At 53.6% G+C, this 25,564-nt stretch overlaps 1 protein-coding gene across 1 annotated transcript; it reads left to right on the forward strand.

The window, feature by feature from the left end:
• Positions 1 to 1,030: 1,030 nt before the first annotated feature.
• On the forward strand, positions 1,031 to 24,299 carry LOC129399421 (calcium homeostasis modulator protein 2-like). Its single transcript, XM_055119460.1, has 3 exons — positions 1,031 to 1,150; positions 20,947 to 21,390; positions 23,321 to 24,299. Exons 1-3 carry the CDS (start codon positions 1,031 to 1,033, stop codon positions 23,732 to 23,734), a joined length of 978 nt encoding a protein of 325 aa, XP_054975435.1. The 3' UTR covers positions 23,735 to 24,299.
• Positions 24,300 to 25,564: the final 1,265 nt, after the last annotated feature.

A 25,564-nucleotide genomic window follows, 5' to 3' on the forward strand; every position in this document is an offset into this window, starting at 1 on the left:
CGGGAAGAGGAAATCAGGGGAGAGAAGGTTCTCCAGGGCCTGTGGGTGAGCAGAGAGCAAGGCCAGCAAGAAGTGGCAAGATGGAAATTCGATTGGCCCAGGCCTGAGATGCTGCTCAAGAGTCCTGCCGGGCACCTCCATGTTTGCAATTTGCAGGGGTCGGGGGTGAACCCAGTCTTCACAGGGAAGAGGCCTGAGCTCTGCCTTGGGCCACGTCCCCCAGCCCAGGCTCCAGAACTTCCTGGGGGCATTTCCTGCTCTTCACAATGGGGAGCATGACCCCTTCCGCCCTCTCTGACAGTCTCTCTGGATCCCCGGCAGGAGAGAGATGCGGGGGCCATGGCCAGGCCTCTGCACTCCCTCCCTGGCCCTCCTGCCTCCCTGATTGACAGGGGCCCAGAGGAGATGCCTGAGTGGGTGGGAGCCGGGAGCCCACCTGAGGCCCCTAGGAGGGCAATGGTGCCCGGGACTCTCCCCAGCGCCACTCCACAGCAGAGGGTCACCTCCCCCCATCGGGGGCGCAGGTCCCCTCCCACATCAGGACACTGGCCCAACAGACCACTGCCCGGACCCAACCCACAGTCCGAAGGGAAGTGAGCGTCCTTTCGCTGCTGGCAGGCCACGGGGCCTTCCTCAGCCTCCAGGAAGAAGCTGGTGGAAGCCAGGAGGTCTGAGCATCCGAGGAGGAGGGCCCACAGCTCTGCCCCTGAGAGGCCACCCTGGGTCCACTGCCCCTTGTCCTCGAGCCTGGGGGCTGACAGCCCACCAAAGGGTCCCGAGGATGAGGAATGGTGGCTGAGTAGGATGCGGACCACCATTACTGCCCCCAGGCCCTGGGGCTGCTTCCTGGTCCTCCTGACCCCAGCAGCTGGCTCTGGGGGTCGGGTTCAGAGCAGACACCCTTCTACCTCCTGCTGTCCCACAGGAGGTGCCCAGCAGCCTCCTCAGTGACCATGATGGCCCAGTCGGGCCCAGCGCCAGGCGCCCGCCAGCCCACGCTTCCTCCTAGTGCAGCCCCTGCCCCGTCACCATGGCCGCCCTCCTCTCCGAGATCTTCCGCTTCTTGTCGCTCTTCTTCAAGAGCAAGGATGTGATGATCTTCAATGGGCTGGTGGCCCTGGGCACCGTGGGCAGCCAGGAGCTCTTCTCTGTGGTGGCCTTTCACTGCCCGTGTGCACCCGCCCGGAACTACCTGTACGTTGTCCTCCTCTGAGGGATGTGCCTGCTGCCCCCTGGCTCTGGGCACCCTCGCTGGTGGGCTGGCACCAAGCAGGCCGGGTCACACTGGGAGGTAGCACAGGAGGGGACAGTGCATTTTTGGAGCCTGATGCTCTAAGTTCAAAATAACTAACGTAGAATCACAGCCCACATGAATCCTAAGTTTTTTGCCTTAAACATTTTGAAAGGAATTTTACTAATTTGGCTTTCAGACTCATTGGACTACAAGGAACTCATTGAATTTACAACTTTATTTCTGAGCAATTTATTTATTTATTTCTGAGCAACCGTGCATTTGCAGAATTTCCTGCCAAGTGAGGAAAGCTGACAATTGTCTCAAATAGAATGAAATCTTTATGAGCCCACATTTAATGATTAATGAAGTTGACATGACAATATTCCTCCGCCCCTCTCAGAAAGCCCAGCAAGCTACGGAGAGAATCGAGCCCGCACGACAGAGCCTGGCAAGCTACCCGTGAGTATTGGATATGCCAAAAACAGTAACAATAAGTCTCTCAATGAGAGATGTTACTGGTGCCCGCTCGAACAAATCGATGAGCAACGGGATGACAGTGACATTAAGTTTCTTAAGCACTCAAATATTTCTTAATGTTGATTCCGAAGTTTTGTTTCATAGCTCGGAGCCAGTAGGGTTTTGCCTTCTTCAGATACCCTCCGGAAGGCAACAGACCTGAGACCAGGGCCACTGGCGCCCATGGCAAAGTCAAGGCCAAGGCCACAACCATCAGTTCCCCCCCCCCGAACCCTCCCCATCAGTTCCACCACCACCACCCTCACCACCATCACCATCATTGCAGCACCAACACCACCACCCTCACCACCATCGCTATCAGTTCCAGCACCACCACCACCATCATCCTCATCGCCATCACCTCCACCCTTACCACCACCACCATCCTCACCATCCTCACCATCCTCACCGCCACTATCACCGTCATCAGCGCCACTAGCACTGTCATCACCACCACCCTCACCGCTGTCATTACCATCAGTACCACCACCACAAGCACCATCACTATCACCTCCACTATTACTACTTCTACCACTACTTTTGCTGCTCTTAGTACTACCAGGATCATTGTAAAACTTGTGTCTGGAGGGGGTTCACACAGGTACTGCTCAGGGCTTACTCCTAGCTAATTGGTCAGCGGCCACTCATGGTAGTGCTCAGAGCACCATACGCAGTTCCAGGGATCAAGGCAGGATCAGCCACATGCAAGACTAGTGCCCTACCCCGTGGACTAACTCTCAGCCCCAGTTTCATACTGTCTTGGTTAACAAGTACAAGTGGAGGAGGGAAACTGGGGACTCTGGCGGAGGGTAGCGGGCACTGGTGAAAAGAGTGGAGCTGGAACAGCATATGCCTGAACCCCGATCATAAATACCCTTGTAACTGTAATTCACGTGATTCAGTTTTAAAAAATCACAACTGTTGTTGTTTTCCTTGTGTATGTGCTTTTCGCTGGCATGTTCTGCAGTTTGAGGCCACACCTGGCGGTTATCAGGGGTTACTCCTGGCTTTGTGTCCAGGGATCACTCCTGGTGGACCATAAGCAGTGCTGGGAGTCAAACTCAGGTCGAGTGTGTGTGAGACAAGCATCCTCCCCCCTGGACTATCTCTCTGACTCTCATAACCCATTTTTACAAAGACTTAGGGAAACCAAGCCACTCTCCAGGGCCAATAAGTAAGCACCGAGGTCCAGTCCCCTGAAGGTCTGAGTCCAAACCCTGGAGATGCCGTGACCCCGGGGTGGGGAGGAGCCTTTCCAACACCCCCTCCCTGAGTATTCTGATGGCTTCCAAAGCCAGCTGCCCCCCTGTCTGAGAACTGCCTGGGACTTTGACCCAGGGCCCCGTGAACTAGACAGGGAGAACAGGACAAATTCCAGTAATGGAAACAGAATAGATTCCAAATCAAAGAGACATTCCCCAGCCGCCTCTTTCTCTCATAGATTGGGGGGGGCACACCCAGTGTTGCTCAGGGACTACTCCTGGCTCCGAGCTGGGGAATCACTGCACAGAGCCAGCACCTTGACCCCTGGCTATCTCTGGGCCCTCTCATAGATGTTCTGAGTGACCTTTACTTGTGGAGAGTCTTTCTACGGATCCATCAAGCCCAGAGACCCAAAGCGTGTGATTAGTGTGTCTACATACAACCTGGAAACGTCCTCGTGGCCACAATGCAAAGGCCAGTAGGGTCAGCCAGCGCCTCTCCAGCAAGTAGGGCCCCATCAGCTCCAACACCAGGGGTTTCTCCGTTCCTGCTGGCAGTGATGGCTGGCTCCCGTCCCCCTCTCCCCAGAGGAGTCCCAGAGGCTCCTGTTTGTTCCACCCTTCACCCACAGGCGCCTGGCAGGGAGGGTGGGTGCTCTCCCAGGGAGGGAGCCTGTGGACAGTTCTCTCTCAGCAGCTTGAGGGGCACTGTCCCGCCAGCCTTCTCCTCTCCCTTTCCTGACATTTCTCGAAAATCACCACTTGGGGGGGCTAGCACTCCACGCGACTCGGCCACTACCCAGGCAAACTGGGAAGGGTGGGGGGCGGCCTGGCAGTTAGTCAAAGGCCCTAACATCAATACCAGTCTTTTGCTCTTTCAAAATATCAAAGAGCTTCCTAGGTAGGAGAGAGATCTTTCTAGCCGCCCTGAGCGGCGAGCGACTTCACTGTCAAGAAAACCTGTGAGAAAATGGGGCTAGAGAGACCGTGCAGAGGGTAGGGCGCTTGTGACCAGCATCCCATAGGGTCCCTGAGCACCACCAGGAGTAATTCCTGAGTGCAGAGCCAGGAGTAACCCCTGAGCATTGCCTGCGTGGCCCGAAAAGGAGGAGAATTTACAACCTGAGCCAGCACCTTTGCTGGCTTTGTTGTAAATTCACCTCCGGGAGAATTGACAACCTGACTCTAGGTGAGAGGGGAGGGGAGGGGAGGGGAGGGGAGGGGAGGGAAGGGAAGAGGAGGGGAGGAAAGAAGGGGAGGGGAGGAAGGTAAAAAGAAAAAAAAGTTAAGAGAGGAGAAATAAACCCCTCTTCCACCTCTGAGATGTTCCTTTCTGTGTCGTTTGCGTGACTGGAACCACTTTTCTACACTGCACCTGAGACAGGGCCTGTGACAAGGTCAGGGTCCTCTCTCCCACCCCAGCCCCCTGCTCCCGCCCTCGTTGGCCAGACCTCCAAAGAAGGGTCATACTCCCCTTCACAAACTCACTCCGGGGACAGAGAGGACCCCCCAAACTCAGTCTCACGGGGTGTACTCAGAGCACTGCATTTCACTCGAGCGACACCCTCAGCACAGCACAGGGGCACAGGGCAGCCTTGTCGCTACAAGGCCACTAAGGCAGTCAGTCCCTTGCATGGCCCGCACACACTCAAACGGGCCTCAGAGCTGGACACCCCCTCAGTTGGCATCTCCCTCACACTCCTAACGCCTCTGGCCCTGAGACATGCCCATATTTCTGCTGCTAAAGTGTGACCTCTGAGGGCATAGACTGGGGTCCATTATCTCCATCAAAATACAGAACAGGGCATGCTCAGATGGGGTGATACATAGGACCCAAAAGCTGGGTGGACATATAGGTGGGGTGGGTGGATGGGTGTGTGATGGTTGGTTGGATGGGTGGGTAGATGGAGGGATGGATGGATGAGTGGGTAGATAGATGGATGGATGGGCAGGAGTGCAGGAAAGGAAAAACTCAGGCTTTCAGCTGAGCCGCTAATAAAAAACGACTAACAAGAGTGAAACCAAGCAAGAGAAACATAAAGCTAAGAATGTAACTAAAAGCAAAGGCTTAAAATGCTGGCCTCTGTAGTGTCTTCAACAAAGAGTGGCACCTTTAGAGGAAAAACGCGACAAACGAGAGCAGCTCTGGGTTTTGAAAGGCAGAAACTGCGCAGAGGTAAACGCATTAGAAAACTAGCGGGGTGGTTTCTCTCTTGCTTGCAGAGTAGTGGGTGTTTAGGGTCACACCGTGCAGTGCGCCGGGGCCATTCCTCGCTCTGTGCTCAGGAGCAACCCTGGATGGTGCTCAGGGGACAAGAGGTGGTGCTAAAGATCAGGCTCAAGTTAGCCACACGCAAGGCAGCACCCCTGAGCATCACTCCCGCCCCATGAGCTGCTGCTTCACTAAGAATCTCCGGGAGAATTTACAACCTGACTCGAGGTGAAAGGGGAAAAGGTAGAACTGTTTCAGTGTTTGCTGCTTTTAACCATGTTTCAAATACTTTGCCTGGATTTGGGTTCTGGTTTTCGTTTGGGGACCCCACCTGGAGGTGTTCAGGGGCTCTTTACAGCTCAGTGTGGGGTCACTCCCAGTGTGCCTGCTGGGCATGCCGGGGTCCGACCCAGGCTCCCACTGCAAGGCATTTGTTCCAGCCCCTCGGCCTTGTGGGCCCTGTGGCACACTGAGGGGGTGGCCTCAGCCAACGCGCCACCCACCCCCCGGCTGCCCCCGACCCCCGCCGGCCTGAACACACACAAGTGTAGAGACCCCAGCACCTGAAGCCACGTGAAAGGAACTCTGAGCTGGCTAGCAGAGGGTACCCCAGGCCCCTTAGCCCCCCGAGAGCTGAGATCCCCACTTTCTCTACTGGGGGCATGCCAAGGCCGGCCCGCTGCCCCGCAAGAGCTGACACCCCACTCACGTTTCTGGGCGTGATCTCGTGTACACTAAGGCGCTGCCCTCTGGGCTGTGTGGGTTCAGCTCCTCCCAGCAACTGCTGGGAGAGCAAGTCCTGGGCTGGGGCCGAGTGGGGCCTCCCCCCGAAACCCTGGTGCTCTGTTTCTGGGGACAAACCGAGGAACAAGAGTCTGAGTAGATCTGCCTTGGGGTCTGGGTCGGCGGGGCCAGTGTTTCATGTCTCATAATTATAGTAAAATTGACACTGGCACACGCGTCCATGATGCTCGTGTGTGGGGGGCGCCAGGCTGAGTCCTTCTGAGTCCTGACGCGTTTCCGCACTGTGGGTTTCTCAGAGATGGGTCCTAGTGAGGGACACTCCCTCCAAACACCCTCAGGGGCGCCTCTCTGGCAGAGAGCCTCTGTGGGTGCCGTCCGGGGGGGGGGGATGGCGCCAGCTCCGTGGCTGCCCCGCCTTCGAGCTGAGTCTTCTATGGGCTCCAGGTTTCGTTTTAAATCTGTTTGGGTTTTGTTTTTTCTGCGCTCGGGCTCAGGCCCTCACGCACACGCAGGACAGGTGCTCTACGGCCCAGCATTTGTGGTTTGATTTGCTTTAGGGGTCACACCTGGTGGCAGTTCTCAGGGCTACCCATGGCACAGTGCTTGGGGTCCCTGTCAGGGTGGTGCCGGGCTGTAATACAGGCTGTCTGCCAACCCCAGCACCATTTTTCAGATGAGAAAACTGAGGCCGCAGGAAGTTGTGTTTCCTGAGGTCTTGGAAGAACTGGAATCGGGGGCTGGAGCAATAGGACAGCGGCTAAGGCAGGAGGCCAACTTGGGTTCATTCCCCTCCCCGGGAGTGACCCCTGAGCACAGAGCCAGGAGTCTGCCTGAACAGCTCTGGGTCTGCTCCCCACCCCCGACAAATAATAAACAATAAGAGCTGGAACAGGAGCTCTGGCTCGGTGCTCACCCCCAGGCTGTTCTGTTCTCGTGCTCATTCTCAGTGCTCTGGTCGGACCCCTGCAGCTCCGCCCCGGCTCTGAGGGAGCCCAGCAAGCTGTGCCCTGGGCTCCTCTGGGAAGTGGAAGGACTGATCCGGGCCCCTTGCTGACCAGTGCACGTGAAGTTCTTGACTTCTGGTCCTGGGCATTTTCTGCTTCCCCCACCCCCTCACCCCCACCCCGAGCCTCCCCACTCCTGGCCCATGTTTCTGGGCTTGGGGCCACACCCAGTGGTGCTCAGGGCTTCCTCTTGGCTCTGTGCTCAGGATTACTCTGGCTAGGTCCCTCGGAACCGGATAACGGGGTTCACAAGGAGAGGGTTCGAGAGTGATAGGGAGACGGGAGACACACACACACACACACACACACACACACACGTGAGCAAAAGCTACTTGATTGTGACTCCACAGCGCTTATGTATGCTTAGGCTTCAATCTACTTTCCTCATTGACTTAAGGTAAAACTAAAAGTAACTAATGGCACCCGGGGCAACTAGGGGAGATAACAATGGATATCCAGAAGGCTGATCTGTCTGTTCCTGTTGGCTAACTATCCTGCTCTTGTAAAATTGTCCCAGTCCTCCGGTTCTTGTAAAATGGCTTTCTCAACCTGTTTGTGCGAATGTTTGACCGCAAGCTACATGCCGAAGGCCCTCACCACATCTCCTCCCTTCCTTTTCCTTAGAGCCAGTGTCGCTCCAATAGGGCATTAACCAGCAAAGGAGAGTAGAGGCCTACCCCCTCCAGGGTCGCGGTCAGAACCAAATAAAATTGGACCCACTTTTGTAGGGGGAAGGTGTTCTTGGGGCCTAACCTCCATGCAGATAGGCGTGCTCTTCGGCAAGGGTTTGGGACCAGTTCCTAATAGTACCAGGTGACTCCCTTGCCCACAGATACCACCATTCTGCACTTTGAAGGTGCCCGGCCCAGAGGACGAGTGCTGGCCCCAAATGCCAGCGGGCGCCAGGTGGCAGGACTTTTCAAGCTTATAGGGCATCTGTCAAGGCACCAGGGTCCTCCACATATCCCCTATCCGCTAGATCTAGCCGATGGTAGTGAGTTTGTATGGGCTTAGCTTGCAAAGAGTCTAATTGTTTTTTTAACAAAGGTAGTCAGGTGTCTAAAGGCCCATGGCCCAAAGGAAATTAATAGCAGTACTCCATTAAAGGGCTGAGGACGGTGGGTAACAGAGTAGTTAGCCAAGGGAAGTGGAGAACCAGGTTTGAAACCAACTTTGTTCCTGCTCTCGCTGTCTTTTTCAACGCTCCAGGCCCTCCTTGGGACCCTGCTTTTGGGGTGCTAGGAACTAAGGGCAAATGAGGCTTAAATCGAGAAAGCAGATGCCCGGGAATGAATAATATTTAAAGCCAATTAAATCCCAAATTGCAAAAGCATAATATTAACTGTCTTCCTTTGTCCGTACAAAAAGGACATTGCTTTCAAGTAAACTATTCAAAAGACAAAGGGGAGGAGAAAGGCAGTATTTCACTCAGACATATAAAATCATAGATTTCTGGGGAATCTGACCTTACAAGTTAACAGAGTCTGATTAGGGTAAAAGGTGATAGACCGGTTGGGGAAGAGAGCATAGAGAGGAGTTTACAGATAAACGCAGTGGAATGGAAGTGCCTCAGGAGCACTGTGATAAACCTAAGCTTCCTGTGGCAAGGGGAACAGGACATACTGATGATATCCTACTCCCATCTTCTCCTTTTCTGCTTACAAAATCACAAAAATTTGAAGTAGAAGAACAATTCCAAACACAAAAGTCTCATTAGTTGTAGTAAAACTTCAGTCCATCCGTGAACCCTGACCAGTCCTTGTTGTAAAGTGTTCGATTGTCCTTCACAAGGGGTGATCAGAGTCATTTAGTCACATTTTGAAGAAATGAAGTGTCCCGGATCAAAATTTGAAGAGTTGTTTCTGCAACAGTAGCAGTAGTGGTCACAGCAATGAGTCCCAGGGAAGCAGCTATAGGAGACTGATGAACTTCATGAAGCACTGGATCAGGCAGGGAGCACTGGATCAGGAGTATCACAGCTTCTGTCAGGAGTTCTTCAGCAGGGGAATGGAGCCATTCTCTGGTCAGTTTACTGGTAGTCGTATGTGCGACCTAGTTTATGTTTGGAAAAAACACCTTTTTATTTATTTTTTTAAATTTTTAAAATTTTATTGAATCACCATGAGATAATTTCAAATTTCATGTTTGGGTTACAATCTCACAATGATCAAACACCCATCCCTCCACCAGTGCACATTCCCCACCACCAATATTCCAAATATACATCCCCTTTCCCACTGTCCCCCTGCCTCTATGGCAGACAATATTCCCCATATTGTCTCTCTATTTTTGGGCATTCTAACTTGCAGCACAGCACTGAGAGGTCATCATGTTTGGTTCATTATCTACTTTCAGCATGCATCTCCCATCCCAACGGGTTCCTCCAGTCATCACTTTCTTAGTGATCCTTTCTCTATTCCACCTGCCTTCTTCCCTCCACTCATGAAGCAGTCTTCCAGCTATGGGGCAATCCCCCTGGCCCTTGTATCTACTGTCCTTGGGTGTCAGCCTCATGTGATGTTATTCTATACACCACACAAATGAGTGCAGTCCCTCTATGTCTGTCCCTCTCTTTCTGACTCATTTCACTTAGCATGATACTCTCTATGTTTATCCATTTATAAGCAAATTTAATGACTTCATCTCTCCCAACAGCTACATACTATTCCATTATGTAGATGTACCAAAGTTTCTTTAACCAGTCATCTGTTTTGGGGCACTCGGGTTGTTTCCATATTTTGGCTATTGTGAACAGTGCTGCAATGAATATATAGGTACAAATGTCATTTCTACTGTGCTCTTTTGCATCCTTGGGATATATTCCCAGAAGTTTTATTGCAGGGTCATATGGAAGCTCAATTTCTAGTTTTTGAAGGACTGTCCATATTGTTTTCCAGAAAGGCTGGACCAGTTTGCATTCCTACCAACAGTGAAGGAACGTCCCTTTTTCCCCACATCCACACCAGCACTGCTTGATTTTGTTCTTTTGAAATGTGTGCCAGTCTCTGTGATGTGAAATGATATCTCATTGATTATAAAGCTTTTTTTTTTTTTTTTGCTTTTTGGGTCACACCCGGCAATGCACAGGGGTCATTCCTGGCTCATGCACTCAGGAATTAGCCCTGGCAGTGCTCAGGGGACCATATGGGATGCTGGGATTCGAACCCGGGTCGGCCGCATGCAAGGCAAACGCCGACCTGCTGTGCTATCACTCCAGCCCCATGTTTATAAAGCTTTTTAAAGTTATCAGAGACTTCGACCATCGGTGTTTGGTACAGCTCCATGCCTAGCAGTAGAGAAAGTGACAGGGGGAGCTCCAATACAAACGGATGTCCTAGAGAGAGGAATGAAAAGGTGTTCCTGGGGCTGGAGAGATAGCACAGCGGGTAGGGCGTTTGCCTTGCACACGGCCGACCCGGGTTCAAATCCCAGCATCCCATATGGTCCCCTGAGCACGGCCAGGGGTAATTCCTGAGTGCAGAGCCAGGAGTAACCCCTGTGCATCGCCAGGTGTGACCCAAAAAGAAAAAAAAAAAAAGGTGTTCCTATTAAATGTCATTTCTTCCTCCTTTGGAGACTGAGGCACCTGTGAATTTCAAGGAGAGGGTAAAAGGAAGGAATTGTTCATCCAAAATATGGGGTCCTGGTGTTTTCCATTCCACAGCCTGTAAAAGAAGGGTATGAGGAATGCTCCTAATGTAACCTCATGCTATCGTTAAAGGAGACAGAGGCCTTTGCTGCAGGCCCTCTGATGTTGGCTCCTTCTCTGAGTTCCTTGCGGGGTCCTAGGGGAAATTTGGGCGGCTAATACAAACAAATTCCCAGTATCAGGATTAGATGTCACCCAGGTACGATTAAGAAGTAGATGCGGGTTGGATCTTTGTGTTGTCCTCAGGGGATGAATCAGGATCAGGAGGATCACTGGACGGAGCCACCAGGACCAGGGTCGGCAATTTCTTCATTAATGTTTTTGGTAGTCTCATCTAGAAGAGAAGAAGAGCAAATCTCGGGAGGTAGTTATGTTATCAAAATGTTTTACTGGCCTCAGGGGCTGGAGCGATAGCACAGCGGATAGGGCATTTGCCTTGCACACGGCTGACCCGGGTTCAAATCCCAGAATCCTATATGGTCTCCTGAGCACTGCCAGTAGTAATTCTTGAGAAGAACCAGGAGTAACCCCTGTGCATCGCCGGGTCACAAAAAGTTTTACTAGCCTCTCAGGAAGCCATCGTGCGGCTCCCTCCTTGATGTCAAAGATGCACGCAGAGCCTCGACCCCATATGAGCGTAGGATCGGGCCGTTCCACTGGGCAGTCAAGGGATCTTTCCACAGGGCTGAGGCACATTGTTCTTTTGTGGTGGGGTGCCAGAGGAAGATTTCCCGTGATAGTCTAAATTTAAGAAATTCAGGATAAAAAGAGCGTGCGCCAGAATATTACGGGGCGCACCTCAAATAAGGTAAAGTTCTCCCCCTTTTAGTCGATGAAGAGAAGTTTTGAGGGTGAGATGGGCTCTTTCAACAATACCTTGTCCTTGAGGATTGTACGGAATACCCATGTGATGAGTGATTCCAAAAGAGGAGCAGAACTCCTGAAAGACTTTTCCTGTATAGCCAGGCCCATTATGAGTTTTAATGATTTTAGGTTTCCCCATAACAGCTAGGCAGGAGAGGGTGTGGGCGAGAACATTCTTTCCCGCTTCCCCTGCTTGTAAGGTCCCATGAAGGAACCCACTAACGGTGTCTCTTGTAACATGCAACTATTTTAATTTGCCAAACTCGGCGATGTGGGTGACATCCATTTGCCATATATCGTTGGGTACCAGTCCCCAGGGATTAGCACCGAGGTGTAGAGTGGGTAGAGTGGTCACACAAGCAGGACAATAGTTTCACTATTTTTCTGGCTTGCTCGAGGTTTAGGGAAAACATTTGCCTCAGAGTATTGGCATTAAGGTGGTGCAATGAGTGATCCTGTTGGGCCACTTCAACTCTGGTGGAGACAATCAGTCCTGCAAATCTAGTTGCCCAATTGGCCAAGGCATTTCCTTGTGCAAGGGGCCCAGGGAGACCAGAATGAGCCCTGAGGTGTCCTATAAAAAAGGGAGAAACCCTGAATCTGTATAAACAAACTTACAGCCTTGGAGGAAGGTTTAAGATAACTTATAGTTTCTAATCAAGGAATAAAGTAGACAACATAAGCACTATCAGTATACAGATTACAGGGAATATTATTACAGTGGGAGAAAACAGCAAGGACTGCGCATAATTCTACAAGCTGAGCTGAATTATGTGCAGTTGAAAAGGTGTATGTTTGCTCATTTATTACAAACACAGCTTGTCCTGGGGAAGGCCCATCAGTAAAAATTGTAACGGCCTCGGGAATAGGCAGGGCTGCACAGGCTGAGGGAAAAATGAAGGGAGTAGTTTTAAAAAATTGCAATAATCTGTTAGCAGGATAACGGTTATCTATGACACCAAAAAGGAAGCGCAAGCAAGAGGCCACATATCTTCATTTTGAAAAAGCCAATCAAGCTGATTTTTAAAATAAGGTTGAATCAATTTATCAGGATCTCTGCCAAAGTGCTTTTTGCTATAGTCACATCCCTGCATAATTATTTATGCTATTTCAACAAACATAGTATGGAACCAATCTTTTGGGGAGAAGCAGGACCAAGAAACAGGGTTATCTTTCCAAATGAGGTGGCCAATATGATAAGACAAAACGGTTTCTCATAATTGATGGCACAAACTGCTGTGATATAGCCAATTCCGCTTGAGTCAGTGCCAGCCGAGCCTCTGGCATCAATCTCTTGGAGACACAGGGTTAGGATAACCCTTTAGTATACAGAGGTGAAATCAGAGGTTTAAGATCCCCAGTAATAATATGCAAATAAGGTCTAAGCCAATTTATATTTCCTAACAATTTTTGAAAATCATTAAGAGATTTTAAATGTGTGGTTCTTATTTGAGTTTTCTGGACCAGGACCTGGCCCCCTTTTAAGTCAAATCCTAGGAAAGAAAAGGGCTCAGTGGTCTGTTCTTTCTTGGGGGCAATGTGTAGACCTTCCCGTGAGAGGTCCTGTGCCAATTGATGGCAGCATTGAAGGAGGGTGTCTTCATCTTCCCCTCCCAGTAAGATATCATCCATATAACGAATGATATAGATCTGTGGCCAATGCACCTGAATAGGGTCAATAACTTGGGAGACAAATTTCTGGCAGCGGGTCGGGCTATTGGCCATTCCTTGAGGCAGAACTTTCCACTGGTATCTTTACATGGGTCCTCTAAAATTAATTACAGGAACACTAAGAGCAAATCTTTTCCTGTCTGTGGGATGTAAGGGGATAGAGAAACGCAGTCTTTTCAATCAATAGCAATCTTTTTATAAGCGCTGGGGACAGCTGCCGGGGAAGGCAAGCCAGGCTGCAGGGCTCCAAAGATCACCGTGGTTCTGTCTACTTCTCTCAAATCTTTTTTTTTTTTTTTTTTTTTTTTTTGCTTTTTGGGTCACACCTGGCGATGCACAGGGGTTACTCCTGGCTCTGCACTCAGGAACCACTCCTGGCGGTGCTCAGGGGACCATATGGGATGCTGGGAATCGAACCCGGGTTGGCCGAGTGCAAGGTAAACGCCCTACCCGCTGTGCTATTGCTCCAGGCCCTACTTCTCTCAAATCTTGAAGCCACCGCCAATTGCCTGGTTTCTTTTTTATTACAAAAATAGGGGTGTTCCAAGGAGAAGTAGTGGGTTCTATATGGCTGGCGGAGACTTGTTCCTGCACTAACTGCCCTGCCGCTGCCAGTTTATGGCTGGTCAAAGGCCACTGATCAGCCCATACCGGATCATCAGATTTCCAGATCATTTTGTCCGCATGGGGTGCAGGAATGTCGGTGGCCTTTATTAAAAATTTCCCGATCCACTTCTGCCGTTGTTGGGCCTGGAGTCAATAGGATCCGTTATTCCCTGCAATTCTCTTCCCAAGCCTGCTCCCGTATGAAGCCTTTTAATATTAAACTGTTTAATATTTGGTGGGTTACGAGGCTACCAGGCCCACAGAGAAATATATCCTTCTGGCTTAGAAGGTCTCTGCCCCATAAATTCACCAGGAGTCTGGGGAGTGCATAGGGGCGTGTATTGCCAGACTTCCCAGAGGCATCCCTGCAAGGTAGGAAGGAGGCACTAATAGAGGGATTATAATAGGGAGATTGCCCAACGCCCCTAAGATGAGGAAGGGAGGCTATTGAAGGCCAGCTTGAGGGCCAATCCTCCTGTCTGATAATACTGACATCAGCACCCGTATCTAAGATGCCATCAAAATCCTCACCTCCTTGGTAAGGGTTTAAGAGAGCGACATTTGGTCCTTGTTGAGTTTCTGAATCCAATAAATGTCTGAGGACCCAAAATTGCTATCGCCTCTGGTGTCTTTTAGGCGGGGGTTGGAAGGGGCCTGAAACGGAAGGAGCAGCAGCTGAGCAACGCGCTGCCCCTGTTCTATGACTAGGAAAGGGATAGAGGATGCAGTGACTACTTGGATTTGGCCTGTGTAGTTGTTGTCGAGCACACCTGGTATAATTTGCAAACCTTTGCAAAGGCAGCCGCCTCGCCCAGTGATTAGCCCGTAAGTATCAGGCGGTAGGGGACCACAGGCTGAGATGGCAATAATTGGGGGCCCAGAGGTGTTTGTCAATATATTTTGCGGGCGGCGACACAGAGGTCCAGTCCTGCGCTACCCGGGGTGGCTCTGCAGAGGCTAGAGATGGGTTTTGGAGGGAGGCTTGTTGAGACACGGTCCCCACTGCCCCAAGGTTCCGTGAAGTGAATGGGGGCCTGGGGCTGGCCCTGCTTCAAGTTTCCCTGCCCCTGTGCTTGGCCAAAGGGTTTCCCTGAATATCTGTTTGTGATCTATATTCAAATGCCCAATGTTCGCTTCTTTTGCATCCCGGGCAGAGGCCAGGCGGGGCAGGTTTAGGTTTTCACTTATTTTCTGGGTAGTTTTTAGTAAAGTGTCCTTTCTGTGTGCAACTAAAGCATGTCTTATGGTCTGTAATTCCTGCCTGTTTAAGTGCCACTCCAATAGCTAAGTCCATGCTGTGAGCCGAACCGATGCCTGAACATCGGGAGTATAATCCGCCAGTGTCTTCCCATGTCTGTGAGGTCTCAACGCTGCCAGGCAGGCAGGGTTAGCATTCTCATAGGCAAGGTGCAGGACAAAATCAGTTTCTCCCTCATTCTGACCAAAAAGCTTTCCTGCCGTTGTGGTGAGGCGGCTAACAAATTCAGAATATGGTTTATCGGGGCCCTGTTGCAGGTTGGCTAGGGAAGTAGTCGCAGTTCCCTTCTGGGGTAACCTAGCCAGGCCTTAACTCCTGCATTTTGTGTCTGGGCAAACAGCACGGGAGGGAGCATAGGCTTTTTGCTGTTCATTAGTATCAAAAGGCTGATTACCTACCATCATATCTAGGTCCAACCAGCGCCTTCCCCATCGGCAGCTGCATTACGGCGGGCAGTGTCTCTACAATTCTCATAAAATTCAGATTTCCAAAGAATAAAGAACAGATGGCTCTGGCCATTTAATGCCAGTCATTAGGGCTGAGCCACAGATCTCCCAGGGTCTCAGGCTGGAGAGAGTAGAAGGGGCTACAGGGCCTTCAGCTCCTTAAGAGTAGTCAAGCCCAAGTGATGACATTCCTTTTGGGCTATCTCATGTCTGTCTTCTCCCTCACCTTCTTGTTTAATTTCTTTCACAGGAAAGACCTGCAAAGTGGGAGTACTAGATTGCTTAACACTTGGCTGTTCAGGGAAAGGTCCCACCATGTTCTTTCCCGGTGACTCCCGGGCGGGTTTTGAAGAGTCAGACTTGGGCAGAGCCTGTGACGGCTCTGTGAGCTCGAGATCGAGGGCCCGAAGTTCTGCCACTAAAGAGTTATGCTCCTTTATTAACTGAATCGCCTCTCGTAGCACCTTTGTATGTGAGACGAGGGCTTTTTTGGCTTGCCGAAAGTCAGGGAGGGGAGGAAGAAAAGGACCAGGGCGTGGCTCATTGGAGGGGATAGGAGCTGAGGGGGCAGATTCCATGACTCCCTGTGGGTGTGTATGGCCCAACATAGGCTTGGGAAGACGAAAAGGCAGGGAAGTTCTATGGAGGAGGTTGTTGGAAGAAGGGAGGGCGGTCAGGATCACTATAACAGGCGGCCTCCCCCTCCAATTCTGCCTCTTCATCAGAGGGAAGCTGATCAGGAGGAATATGAGATATGGAATGGAATGCTGCTGGTTCCTGACTCAAAGTCTTGGATTTAATTACAGGATTGTGAATGGGCGGCATGGTGATAGAAACAGAGTCTTCGGCATCAGGGGCATTAGAGTGGAGGGACTTAAGTTTAGGACTTGATTTTATTTGAGGACTTGATTTTATTTGAGGGCATTCTAAGGATGAGGAAGGCCTAGACAAGTTGTTACTGCCCTCTCTATATCAGGGTACCACTCCCTAACACTTAGGATCTCATTAATCAGTGACCAATAATTATAGCTGGTGATGGGAACCTAGTCAGGCCCAAACATCTTATAGAAGTCCTGAAGGGCGTCTCCTACCCTTTACCAACGCCTCTCATTGATGGTGCCCTCTTGAGGGAACCAAGGGCAGACATGGTCAAGAAATGTAAAAACTTGGACCAAGACTTTCTTTTTAACTTTTACTCCTCTAGTTTTTAATGCTGTTTTTAGATCAATTACGAAGTTTTCTCTGACTGATAATCCTTGTCCCATGGCAGACACACAAAGGTAAGAGCAAAGAAAGTAAGAGCGAGAAGAGTCACCAATGTCCAAATACAAAGTGACAAATGAGATGCTTAATAACAAGTACTTATTCGATACACAGTTTTTCTTCTGCAGGGGACTCGAATTTATCTGGGATTTGTGGCTGTGACCCCCTAATCCTGTCACAGGAGATTTCCAGTGGCGGGCACCCTCATGGCATTTAAATGCCCGATCCCATGCCCGCAGGGAAGATCATGGATTTGGTGACTAGTGAAAACAGCATTCGAAAAGGCACACTCCGAGGGTAATGAAGAAAGTTAAAAGCAGTATAACAAAAATGCCAAGGTCTTGTGGTGAAACACAAACGAAAGGAATAGATGTCAAGCACCCCAAAGGCGGTGGAGAAATGAAGATGGAAAAGGAAGGAATTGCCTTACCTTTTCTCTTAGAGCGGTCCTCTGACCACCTAGTCTATTCCAGATCTAGGTTGAAACACACAGGGATAATCACCGCTTACCTTTCCCGAAGTCCTCGCCCACTCCTACAGGGCTGACTTCTATGAACGTGGCCACTCCTCCAGCGGTGCTCTTCACAGGGGTCCCTCGTGCCTCGGCCCACTTTAGGCACCACCTGTCCTGACCTGCAAAACCAGATAACAGGGTTCATGAGGAGAGGGTGCCAGAGTGATAGGGAGACGGGAGACAGACAGACAGACAGACAGACACACACACACACACACACACACACACACACACACACACACACACACACGTGAGCAAAAGCTACTTGACTGTGACTCCACAGCGCTTATGTATGCTTAGGCTTCAATCTACTTTCCTCATGGCCTTAAGGTAAAACTAGAAGTAACTAATGGCACCCGGGGCAACTAGGGGAGATAACAGTAGATATCCAGAAGGCTGATCTGTCTGTTCCTGTTGGCTAACTATCCTGCTCTTGTAAAAGTGTCCCAGTCCTCCGGTTCTTGTAAAATGGCTTTCTCAACCTGTTTGTGCGAATGTTTGACCGCAAGCTACATGCCGAAGGCCCTCACCACAACAAACTAAAACTCCTAGAAGAGAGTATCGCGGAATTTCCTAATGTGACCGCACGACCTCTTATACTCTAACCCACTTATGTACCAAAAGTAGCACACATTTGTTTAGTTTTTAACATCGTTGCTTGTATTCTTTTATATTCAGGCTTCAATGACTCCAGAATGAAATACAACAACCTTCATACACTTTCCTCTCGTGGTGGGAAGGTGCTCAGTGGTGAGATTGGTGTTTGAGTATTATCTGCAATGAACTACTGTGAAATACTTTATGAAAATAAAATATATAAAAATGGTAAAATAAATAAGCAGTGGTTGGAGAGATAGTCCAGAGGGCAGGGCTCTTACCTTAGCATGTGGCTGACCTGGGTTTGACACCCTGGACCACATATGCCAGGGGTGATCCCTAAGCCAAAAAAAGGCAAGGAGTCAGCTGGGTGTGGGCAAGAAAACAAAAGATAACATCCTGCTCCAACTTCTTTCACTGACGCCCTCAGAGCTCAGGGTCCCCACATGCTGAAGTTCCCCTCCCAGCACTCCTGAGATCTGGGCTCTACTTTTCCTTTGGTTACTTTGGCCAAGGGGGGGGGGCGGCTGGAGGGGGAGGCTGCACCAGTGGTGCTCAGGGGTGGCTTCTGGCTTGGTGCTCAGGGGTGGCTCCAGGAGATGCTTGTGGAATCCTGCAGGGTGAGCAGCGCTGAGGACCGGACCCCAGGACTCCTGCAGAACCTGTGCTCCATTTCTTCCAGCCATCACACAGCTCCCAGGCCCCGGGGTGCTGTTTTTTGTTTGTTTTCCCTCCACCCTAGATTTTATTTTGTTTTGTTTTTCATCTTTGGGCTTTACCGAGAATGGCCGAGGGTGTATCCTGGCTCTGTGTTCAGGGATGACTCCTGGCAGGCTCAGGGGATCATCTGTGGTGCCAGGGATTGAACCCTGGGTTGGCCCCATGCAAGACAAGTGTCCTACCAGCTGTACAGCCCCCTCCACCGAGGTCTGAAGCAGCACTGGAAGGGGGGGGTGCTGCCCTGGAAGATGAGCCAGCCAGGGCCAGAGGGAGGAGAGAGGGGATCCTGCCTTCTCCCTCCCTCCCCAGCTGGGGCAGCTCTGCAAGGTGGGGGTCAAGCCTTGGGAAGGTGACCTGAGAGTCAGCCCTGCAGGCAGCAGGGTGCCCAATCCCTCCCTCCTGCCCCCCTGCTCCCAGCTCCTCCCGCCCCCTGCCCTGCAGCTTCCCACTGCGGGGCTGACATCCTCTTTCAGGACTGAAACTTTCTGAAGTCATCAGGCTCCAGCACAGAAGCAAAGCAGGAAGGCGGAGGGCAGTGCCTGCAGCCCCCACCCCAGCGAGCCTCTTGTCCCTGAGCCCAGAGAGGACAAAGCCGCTTGCCTGAGCCCCGCAGCTGCTCCCGGTAAGCAAGGCGCCAGCCCTGGGTGTGAGTTTCCCCCGGGCAGAGTGGGGCTGGTCCCCACTCCTGTCTCCCAGTCTCCCATCCTTCCTGTAGTTGTTGGCAGAGTCTGGGGGTGCCCCTCCCTGGCCCAGCTGCAGTCTCAGAAGACGGCCTGGTCACCCCCATCATGGCCAGGACTCTGGAGCCCTATTTGGGCACTTTGCACCCAGAGTCTGCGCTCACGGGAACCTTAAAGCCAAGAAGGGCAGAGGCAGAGAGAGGGCTGGCGCCTGCTCCCGCGTCCCCACAATCTCCCTTCCTGGGGAACAGGAACGTGCCAGGATCCCTCCAGGTGGGGGTCAGATCTCTCCCCTCGCCTCTCCTCTCCTCTCCCCCACTCGCCCCCAATCCCCACTCCTGGCACCCAGCAACCTTGGCCTGGAAATCTTGACAGCTAGCAGAAGGGGCGCATGTTGGGGGGGGGGCCTGGGGTGATGCTGGGCAGATGCCCCACCTGTCTGCTGCCCGCACCCCTCACGCCAACCCAGCCCCTGCCTGAGGACTGTGGCTTTAACTCACAGAGATGGAGAGAATGATGGGGAGACAGGCCACACCCTGGGCCCGGGTCAGCTGTGTGGGAAGTGAACCTCACAGAACCCTGTGTCCTGGGGCCCAGACTTCCTGTCACTGGCATCTAGGGGGCCTAGCTCCAGGGTCTGGTGGGCAGGGCTGCCGAGTCAGGAAGAGGAAATCAGGGGAGAGAAGGTTCTCCAGGGCCTGTGGGTGAGCAGAGAGCAAGGCCAGCAAGAGTAGCAAGACGGAAATTCACTCCGCCCAGGCCTCCTGAGATCCTGCTCAAGAGTCCTGCCGGGCACCTCCATATTTGCAGTTTGCGGGGCAGGGTGCTGAACCCAGGACTTCACAGGGAAGAGGCCTGAGCTCTGCCTTGGACCACATCCCCCACCCCAGGCTCCAGAACTTCCTGGGAGTATTTCCTGCTCTTCACAATGGGGAGCTTGACCCCTTCCGCCCTCTCTGACAGTCACTCTGCAGCCCCGGCAGGAGAGAGATGCGGGGGCCACGGCCAGGCCTCTGCACTCCCTCCCTGGCCCTCCCTCCTCCCTGAGAGGACAGGGGCCCAGAGGAGATGCCCGAGTGGGCGGGAGCCAGGAGCCCATCTGAGGCCCCCAGGAGGGCGATGGTGCCCACGACTCTCCCCAGCGCCACTCCACAGCACAGGGTCACCTCCCCCCATCGGGGCGCAGGTCCCCTCCCACATCAGGACACTGGCCCAACAGACCACTGCCTGGACCCAACCTGCAGTCCGAAGGGAAGTGAGCGTCCTGTCGCTGCTGGCAGGCCACAGGGCCCTCCTCAGCCCCCAGGAAGAAGCTGGTGGAAGCCAGGAGGTCTGAGCATCCGAGGAGGAGGACCCACAGCTCTGCCCCTGAGAGGCCACCCTGGGGCCACTGCCCCTTCTCTGCGAGTCTGGGGGCTGACAGCCCACTGAGGGGTCCCGAGGATGAGGAATGATGGCTGAGTAGGACGCGGGCCACCATCACTGCCCCCTTATCAGTGTAACCCCAGGAGCTGTCCCTGGGGGTTGGGTTCAGAGCAGATATTCTTCTACCTCCTGTTGTCTTACAGGAGGTGCCCAGCAGCCACCACAGTGACCAGCCCGGCCCTGCTGCAAGGTGCCTGCCAGGCCGCACTTCCTCCTAGTGCAGCCCCTGCCCTGACACCATGGCTAACCCCAGTATCCGCTTCCTGTCGCTCTTCTTCAAGAGCAAGGATGTGATTATCTTTAATGGGCTGGTGGCCCTGGGCACCGTGGGCAGCCAGGAGCTCTTCTCCGTGGTGGCCTTCCACTGCCCGTGTGCACCCGCCCGGAACTACCTGTATGGGCTGACGGCCATCGGGGTGCCCGCCTTGGTGCTCTTCCTCATCAGCGTCATCCTCAACAACCAAACCTGGGACCTGGTGACCGAGTGCCAATACCGCAGGGCCAAGAACTGCTCGGCCGCCCCCACCTTCCTGCTCCTGAGCTCCATCCTGGGCCGAGCTGCCTTGGCCCCCGTCACCTGGTCGGTCATCTCCCTGCTGCGCGGGGAGGCCTACGTCTGCGCATTCAGCGAGTTTGTGGACCCGACCTCGCTCACGGCTGGGAACGAGAGCTTCCCTCGCTTTCACGCCACACAGATCCTGGCCAGGTTTCCTTGTGGGGAGAGCCCTGCCAATCTGTCGGGCTTCCAGGAGGAGGTGAGCCGCAGGCTCAGGTATGAGTATCAGGTAAGGCTGTTCTGAGGGATCTTCCTCCCTTCCCTGGGAGAGGGCGGGGAGCTCAGTGCCCATGCGGGAACTGATCCTCAGGAAGACTCCAGACTCTGAGTCACGTATTAGCGGCAACCAATAAGCAAGATTCTTAGTGGGACAAGAATCATTTCAAGTTTCAAGTTTTGTTCAATTTGCATTGCTGGGGAGTATGACCCAAGGCTCAGCCATGCAGGAAGGTATTCTGTTGCTGAGTCATTTTCCCAACTAAGTCCTTGCAGTCCAGTCCTCTCCCTTGACCTTAAGTATGATAGTTTTAGTTAGGGGAGGGGGAGGGAGTAAGAAAGAGGGAGAGACAAACAGTGTCAGGCATTCAGAAGGGAACATGAGCAGAGGGGAGAGAGCTGAGGAATCCCAGAGGTAAAAGAAAGGAACGCACACTCCAATTGGGTGCAGCTGCCCCTGGCGGGGAGGTCCCCCCTTGCTCCCGCAAAGTTCCCCGAACAGCCCTGCCTTGAGGTTTCCCATGCAGATAAGAGTCTGTTGCTAGGGTGTTGTCAAGGGAAGAGTTTGGGGGAGTCTTCTTGCAGCTCATCACAGCCCTAGTTCCTGCTGGCACCTCTCTCCTGGGCCACCAGTTGTGCTAGCCGGGTCTCACGGGGCCTGTGTCTGCACCACAAAGGGGCGCTTTCCCGGGCCCTGGGCTCCGGTAGGGCCGGTGATGGTGCAGCTTTGCAGCAGCTCACCAGCCTCTCATGCCCGCCCACAGTCTTCCCTGCTCATGGGCCCAGGCTGAGCATTAAGAACCCAGGCTTCCAGCTCTCTCCACCTGCCAACCCACACAGCTGTGGCAGAGACCCTCTGCTTGCTTTCTTTCTTTCTTTCTTTCTTTCTTTCTTTCTTTCTTTCTTTCTTTCTTTCTTTCTTTCTTTCTTTCTTTCTTTCTTTCTTTCTTTCTTTCTTTCTTTCTTTCTTTCGCTTTTTGGGTCACACCCAGCGATGCTCAGGGGTTACTCCTGACTTTACACTCAGGAATCACTCCTGGCAGTGCTTGGGGGACCATATGGGATGCTGGGGATTGAACCCGGGTCGGCCACGTGCAAGGCAAATGCTCTACCTGCTGTGCTGTTGCTCTGGCCCCAAGAAATCTGCTGCGTTAGATCCCATCTTGGTCCTGCTGCTTCTGAGAAATTCACGCCTGCTCCCTCCTACCTTCAGATTCTATCTGAGCAGCAGAGGGATCCCGGAAAGGAAGCAGCCGGGTGGAGGCTGAAGGGGCAGAGAGGAGGCCGAGGAGCGGCAAGGAGGCACTGACCTAGTCTCGGGACATGGCAAACACCAGTTCGGGTTGGGGATGGTACAGGCTAAGGCGCAAGCCTGGCGTGCACCCAGCCCAATCTGGTTCAACCTGGCACCACACGGTCCCTGAGCACTGCCAGGTAGAGCACTGGAGGCACCTCGAGCATCGCTGGGTGGGGTCCAGGCGTCACCGGGAAGCCTGGCCACCCCCAGCTCCACAGGGTTCGGGCAGCACCACATCCCTCGGACCCTGGTCAAATACTCAGATCTGCACAGGGCCGAATGGAGGGACACCCGCCCCAGGGAGCCTTTGAGACAAGTCTGAGGCGATTTTCCAACAGGGTCGTGAGGGTGAGGAGGACGCAGGCATGGGGGAGTGCCCAGAGGGTCTCGGGAGGTGGCACGGGACCGAGCCTGGCAGTCTGAGCCAGACTTGGAGGCTGAGATGCAGGAAGCCCTGGGGAGGCAGCAGGAATCTGCAGAGTCGAAGCAAGCGCCTGTGCCCGGGAGAGAGGGCAGAGGGACCGAGTGGCGCTGGCCATGCCAGCTTCTCCTTCAGCCGGGGAGTCCGGGCCAGCCAGCTGGGGTGCGGAGGGTCAGCCCCACCCTGGCCGCTGCAGCCCTCCTCAGCCGCCCTTTCTCTGACCAGCTCTTCGGGTGGCTGCTCATCGGCTCGGTGACCATCCTGGTGTTCCTGACCAAGTGCCTCAAGCACTACTGCTCGCCGCTCAGCTACCGCCAGGAGGCCTACTGGGCCCGCTACCGCGCCAACGAGGACCAGCTCTTCCAGCACACGGCCGAGGCGCACTCACGCGTGCTGGCGGCCAGCAACGTGCAGCGCTTCTTCGGCTTCGTGGCGCTCAACAAGGAGGACGAGGAGCTGGTGGCCAAGTTCCCCGTGCAGGGCACACAGCCGCGGCCACAGTGGAAGGCCATCACCGGCGTCTACCTGTACCGGGAGAACCTGGGCCTCCCCCTCTACAGCCGCCTGCACAAGTGGGCCCAGGGTCTGAGTGGGAAAGGCGCGGCCCCCGACATGGAGGTGGCCCTGCTGGCCCCCTGAGGCCCCACCACCCCCTGCACTGCGTCTGGGGGTAGAGTGAGGTGAGAGGCCCAGGGTGTGGCCTCCTCCACCACCAGGAAGTCCCTGGTCACTCCCAGATTGAGTGTCCCGAAAGCTTGGACCTGGCACCAGGGAATGGAATGTTTTATTCCTGAAGCCCTGGGCTGCTGGCTGGCCTCAGCTGTGACTGACCCGGCCTGAGCAGGGAACCCGCAGGGAACCCCAGTGGGCAGGACCCTAGAGGATTGCGGGGAGCAGGGAGGTGTGGGCGTGACAGAGGCCCTGTCCCCTCTCCTGTCCACTTCCCCAGAGCTGGCAGCCCTGCCCGAAGACAAAACTGGGGCTATACCACGGGCCCACGCCCTGCAGCCCCCGGCAGGGAGACTGGCCCCAGGCTGCTCTTCGGGGAGGGTCCCCAGGGGATACGTGTCCAGCTGTTCTGAAACAACCACACCCTGGCCCTGCTCCCAGGGGCTGCTCCCAGTTTCCCCTTCAGGATGCCCGTCCTGGCCCCACCTTATGGCCCTGACACAAGGGCCCAGGACCACGCTGGGCTGAGGCACCGCCAGGGATTGCCCCTGGCACGACTCAGATCCCAGTCGGGGTTCAGGACCCCAACCTGCGCCTCCGCCCGGGACACAGGCAGCTGCTCCGGGAGCACGGGGCGGCCTCGGAGAGGGAACAACAGCGAACTGACGCGTGTGCAAAAAAGACAGAATTCATTCTGACCCCGCCGGGGTCTCCCCGGGGTGCCTCCAGGAAGCCCCCTTAAGTCCGCCGGCCCCCGGCACAGTCCTCTGGCACGGGGCTCCGGGCCTCCACGTACTCCAGCGCCTTGGCCTTCACCGCCTGCACGGCCGCCTCGGTGCCCTGCTGCTTCTCGTAGTCCAGGTAGCGCTTGAAGAAGAATTTCATGCGCTTGGGGGCCAGGCTCAGGTGAATGACCCGCTCGAAGATGTCCCTGTGGGGAAGGGCGGGCACTGTTGGTCTCAAGGCTCTGGGCACCAGGCCGCGCTGTGGCCACTCCTACTATGTCAGCATTAAAGACGCCCTCAGCGGGACCCATGGCAGGGCAGGAGGAGGCGCTTGCCTCGAGAGCACTGACTGGCTTGTTCTGCAGTTCGAGGCCACACCTGGTGGTTATCAGGGGTTACTCCTGGCTTTGTGTCCAGGGATCACTCCTGGTGGACCATAAGCAGTGCTGGGAGTCAAACTCAGGTCGAGTGTGTGTGAGACAAGCATCCTCCCCCCTGGACTATCTCTCCGACTCTCATAACCCATTTTTACAAAGACTTAGGGAAACCAAGCCACTCTCCAGGGCCAATAAGTAAGCACCGAGGTCCAGTCCCCTGAAGGTCTGAGTCCAAACCCTGGAGATGCCGTGACCCCGGGGTGGGGAGGAGCCTTTCAACACCCCCTCCCTGAGTATTCTGATGGCTTCCAAAGCCAGCTGCCACCTGCCTGAGAACTGCCTGGGCTTTGACCCAGGGCCCCGTGAACTAGCCAGGGAGAACAGGACAAATTCCAGTAATGGAAACAGAATAGATTCCAAATCAAAGAGACATTCCCCAGCCACCTCTTACTCTCATAGGATGGGGTGGGGAGGGCCCACACCCAGTGGTGCTCAGGGGCTACTCCTGGCTCCAAGCTGGGGAATCGCTGCAAAGAGCCAGCACCTTTGACCCCTGGCTATCTCTGGGCCCTCTCATAGATGTTCTGAGTGACCTTTACTTGTGGAGAGTCTTTCTACGGATCCATCAAGCCCAGAGAACCGAAGCGTGTGATTAGTGTGTCTACATACAACTGGAAACGTCCTCGTGGCCACAAGAC

This window comes from Sorex araneus, chromosome 11 (assembly GCF_027595985.1).
Source record: "Sorex araneus isolate mSorAra2 chromosome 11, mSorAra2.pri, whole genome shotgun sequence".
In the NCBI taxonomy this organism is placed as follows: Eukaryota; Metazoa; Chordata; class Mammalia; order Eulipotyphla; family Soricidae; genus Sorex; species Sorex araneus.

Bases quoted from the DNA above. Each gene is read 5' to 3' on its own strand.
- LOC129399421 (XM_055119460.1), top strand. From the start codon at position 1,031: ATGGCCGCCCTCCTCTCCGAGATCTTCCGCTTCTTGTCGCTCTTCTTC. The intron at 1,151-20,946 runs GTGGTGGCCTTT...GGCAGCCAGGAG, and splicing joins GCAGCCAGGAGCTCTTCTCT to CTCTTCTCCGTGGTGGCCTT. The intron at 21,391-23,320 runs GTAAGGCTGTTC...TTCTCTGACCAG, and splicing joins GGCTCAGGTATGAGTATCAG to CTCTTCGGGTGGCTGCTCAT.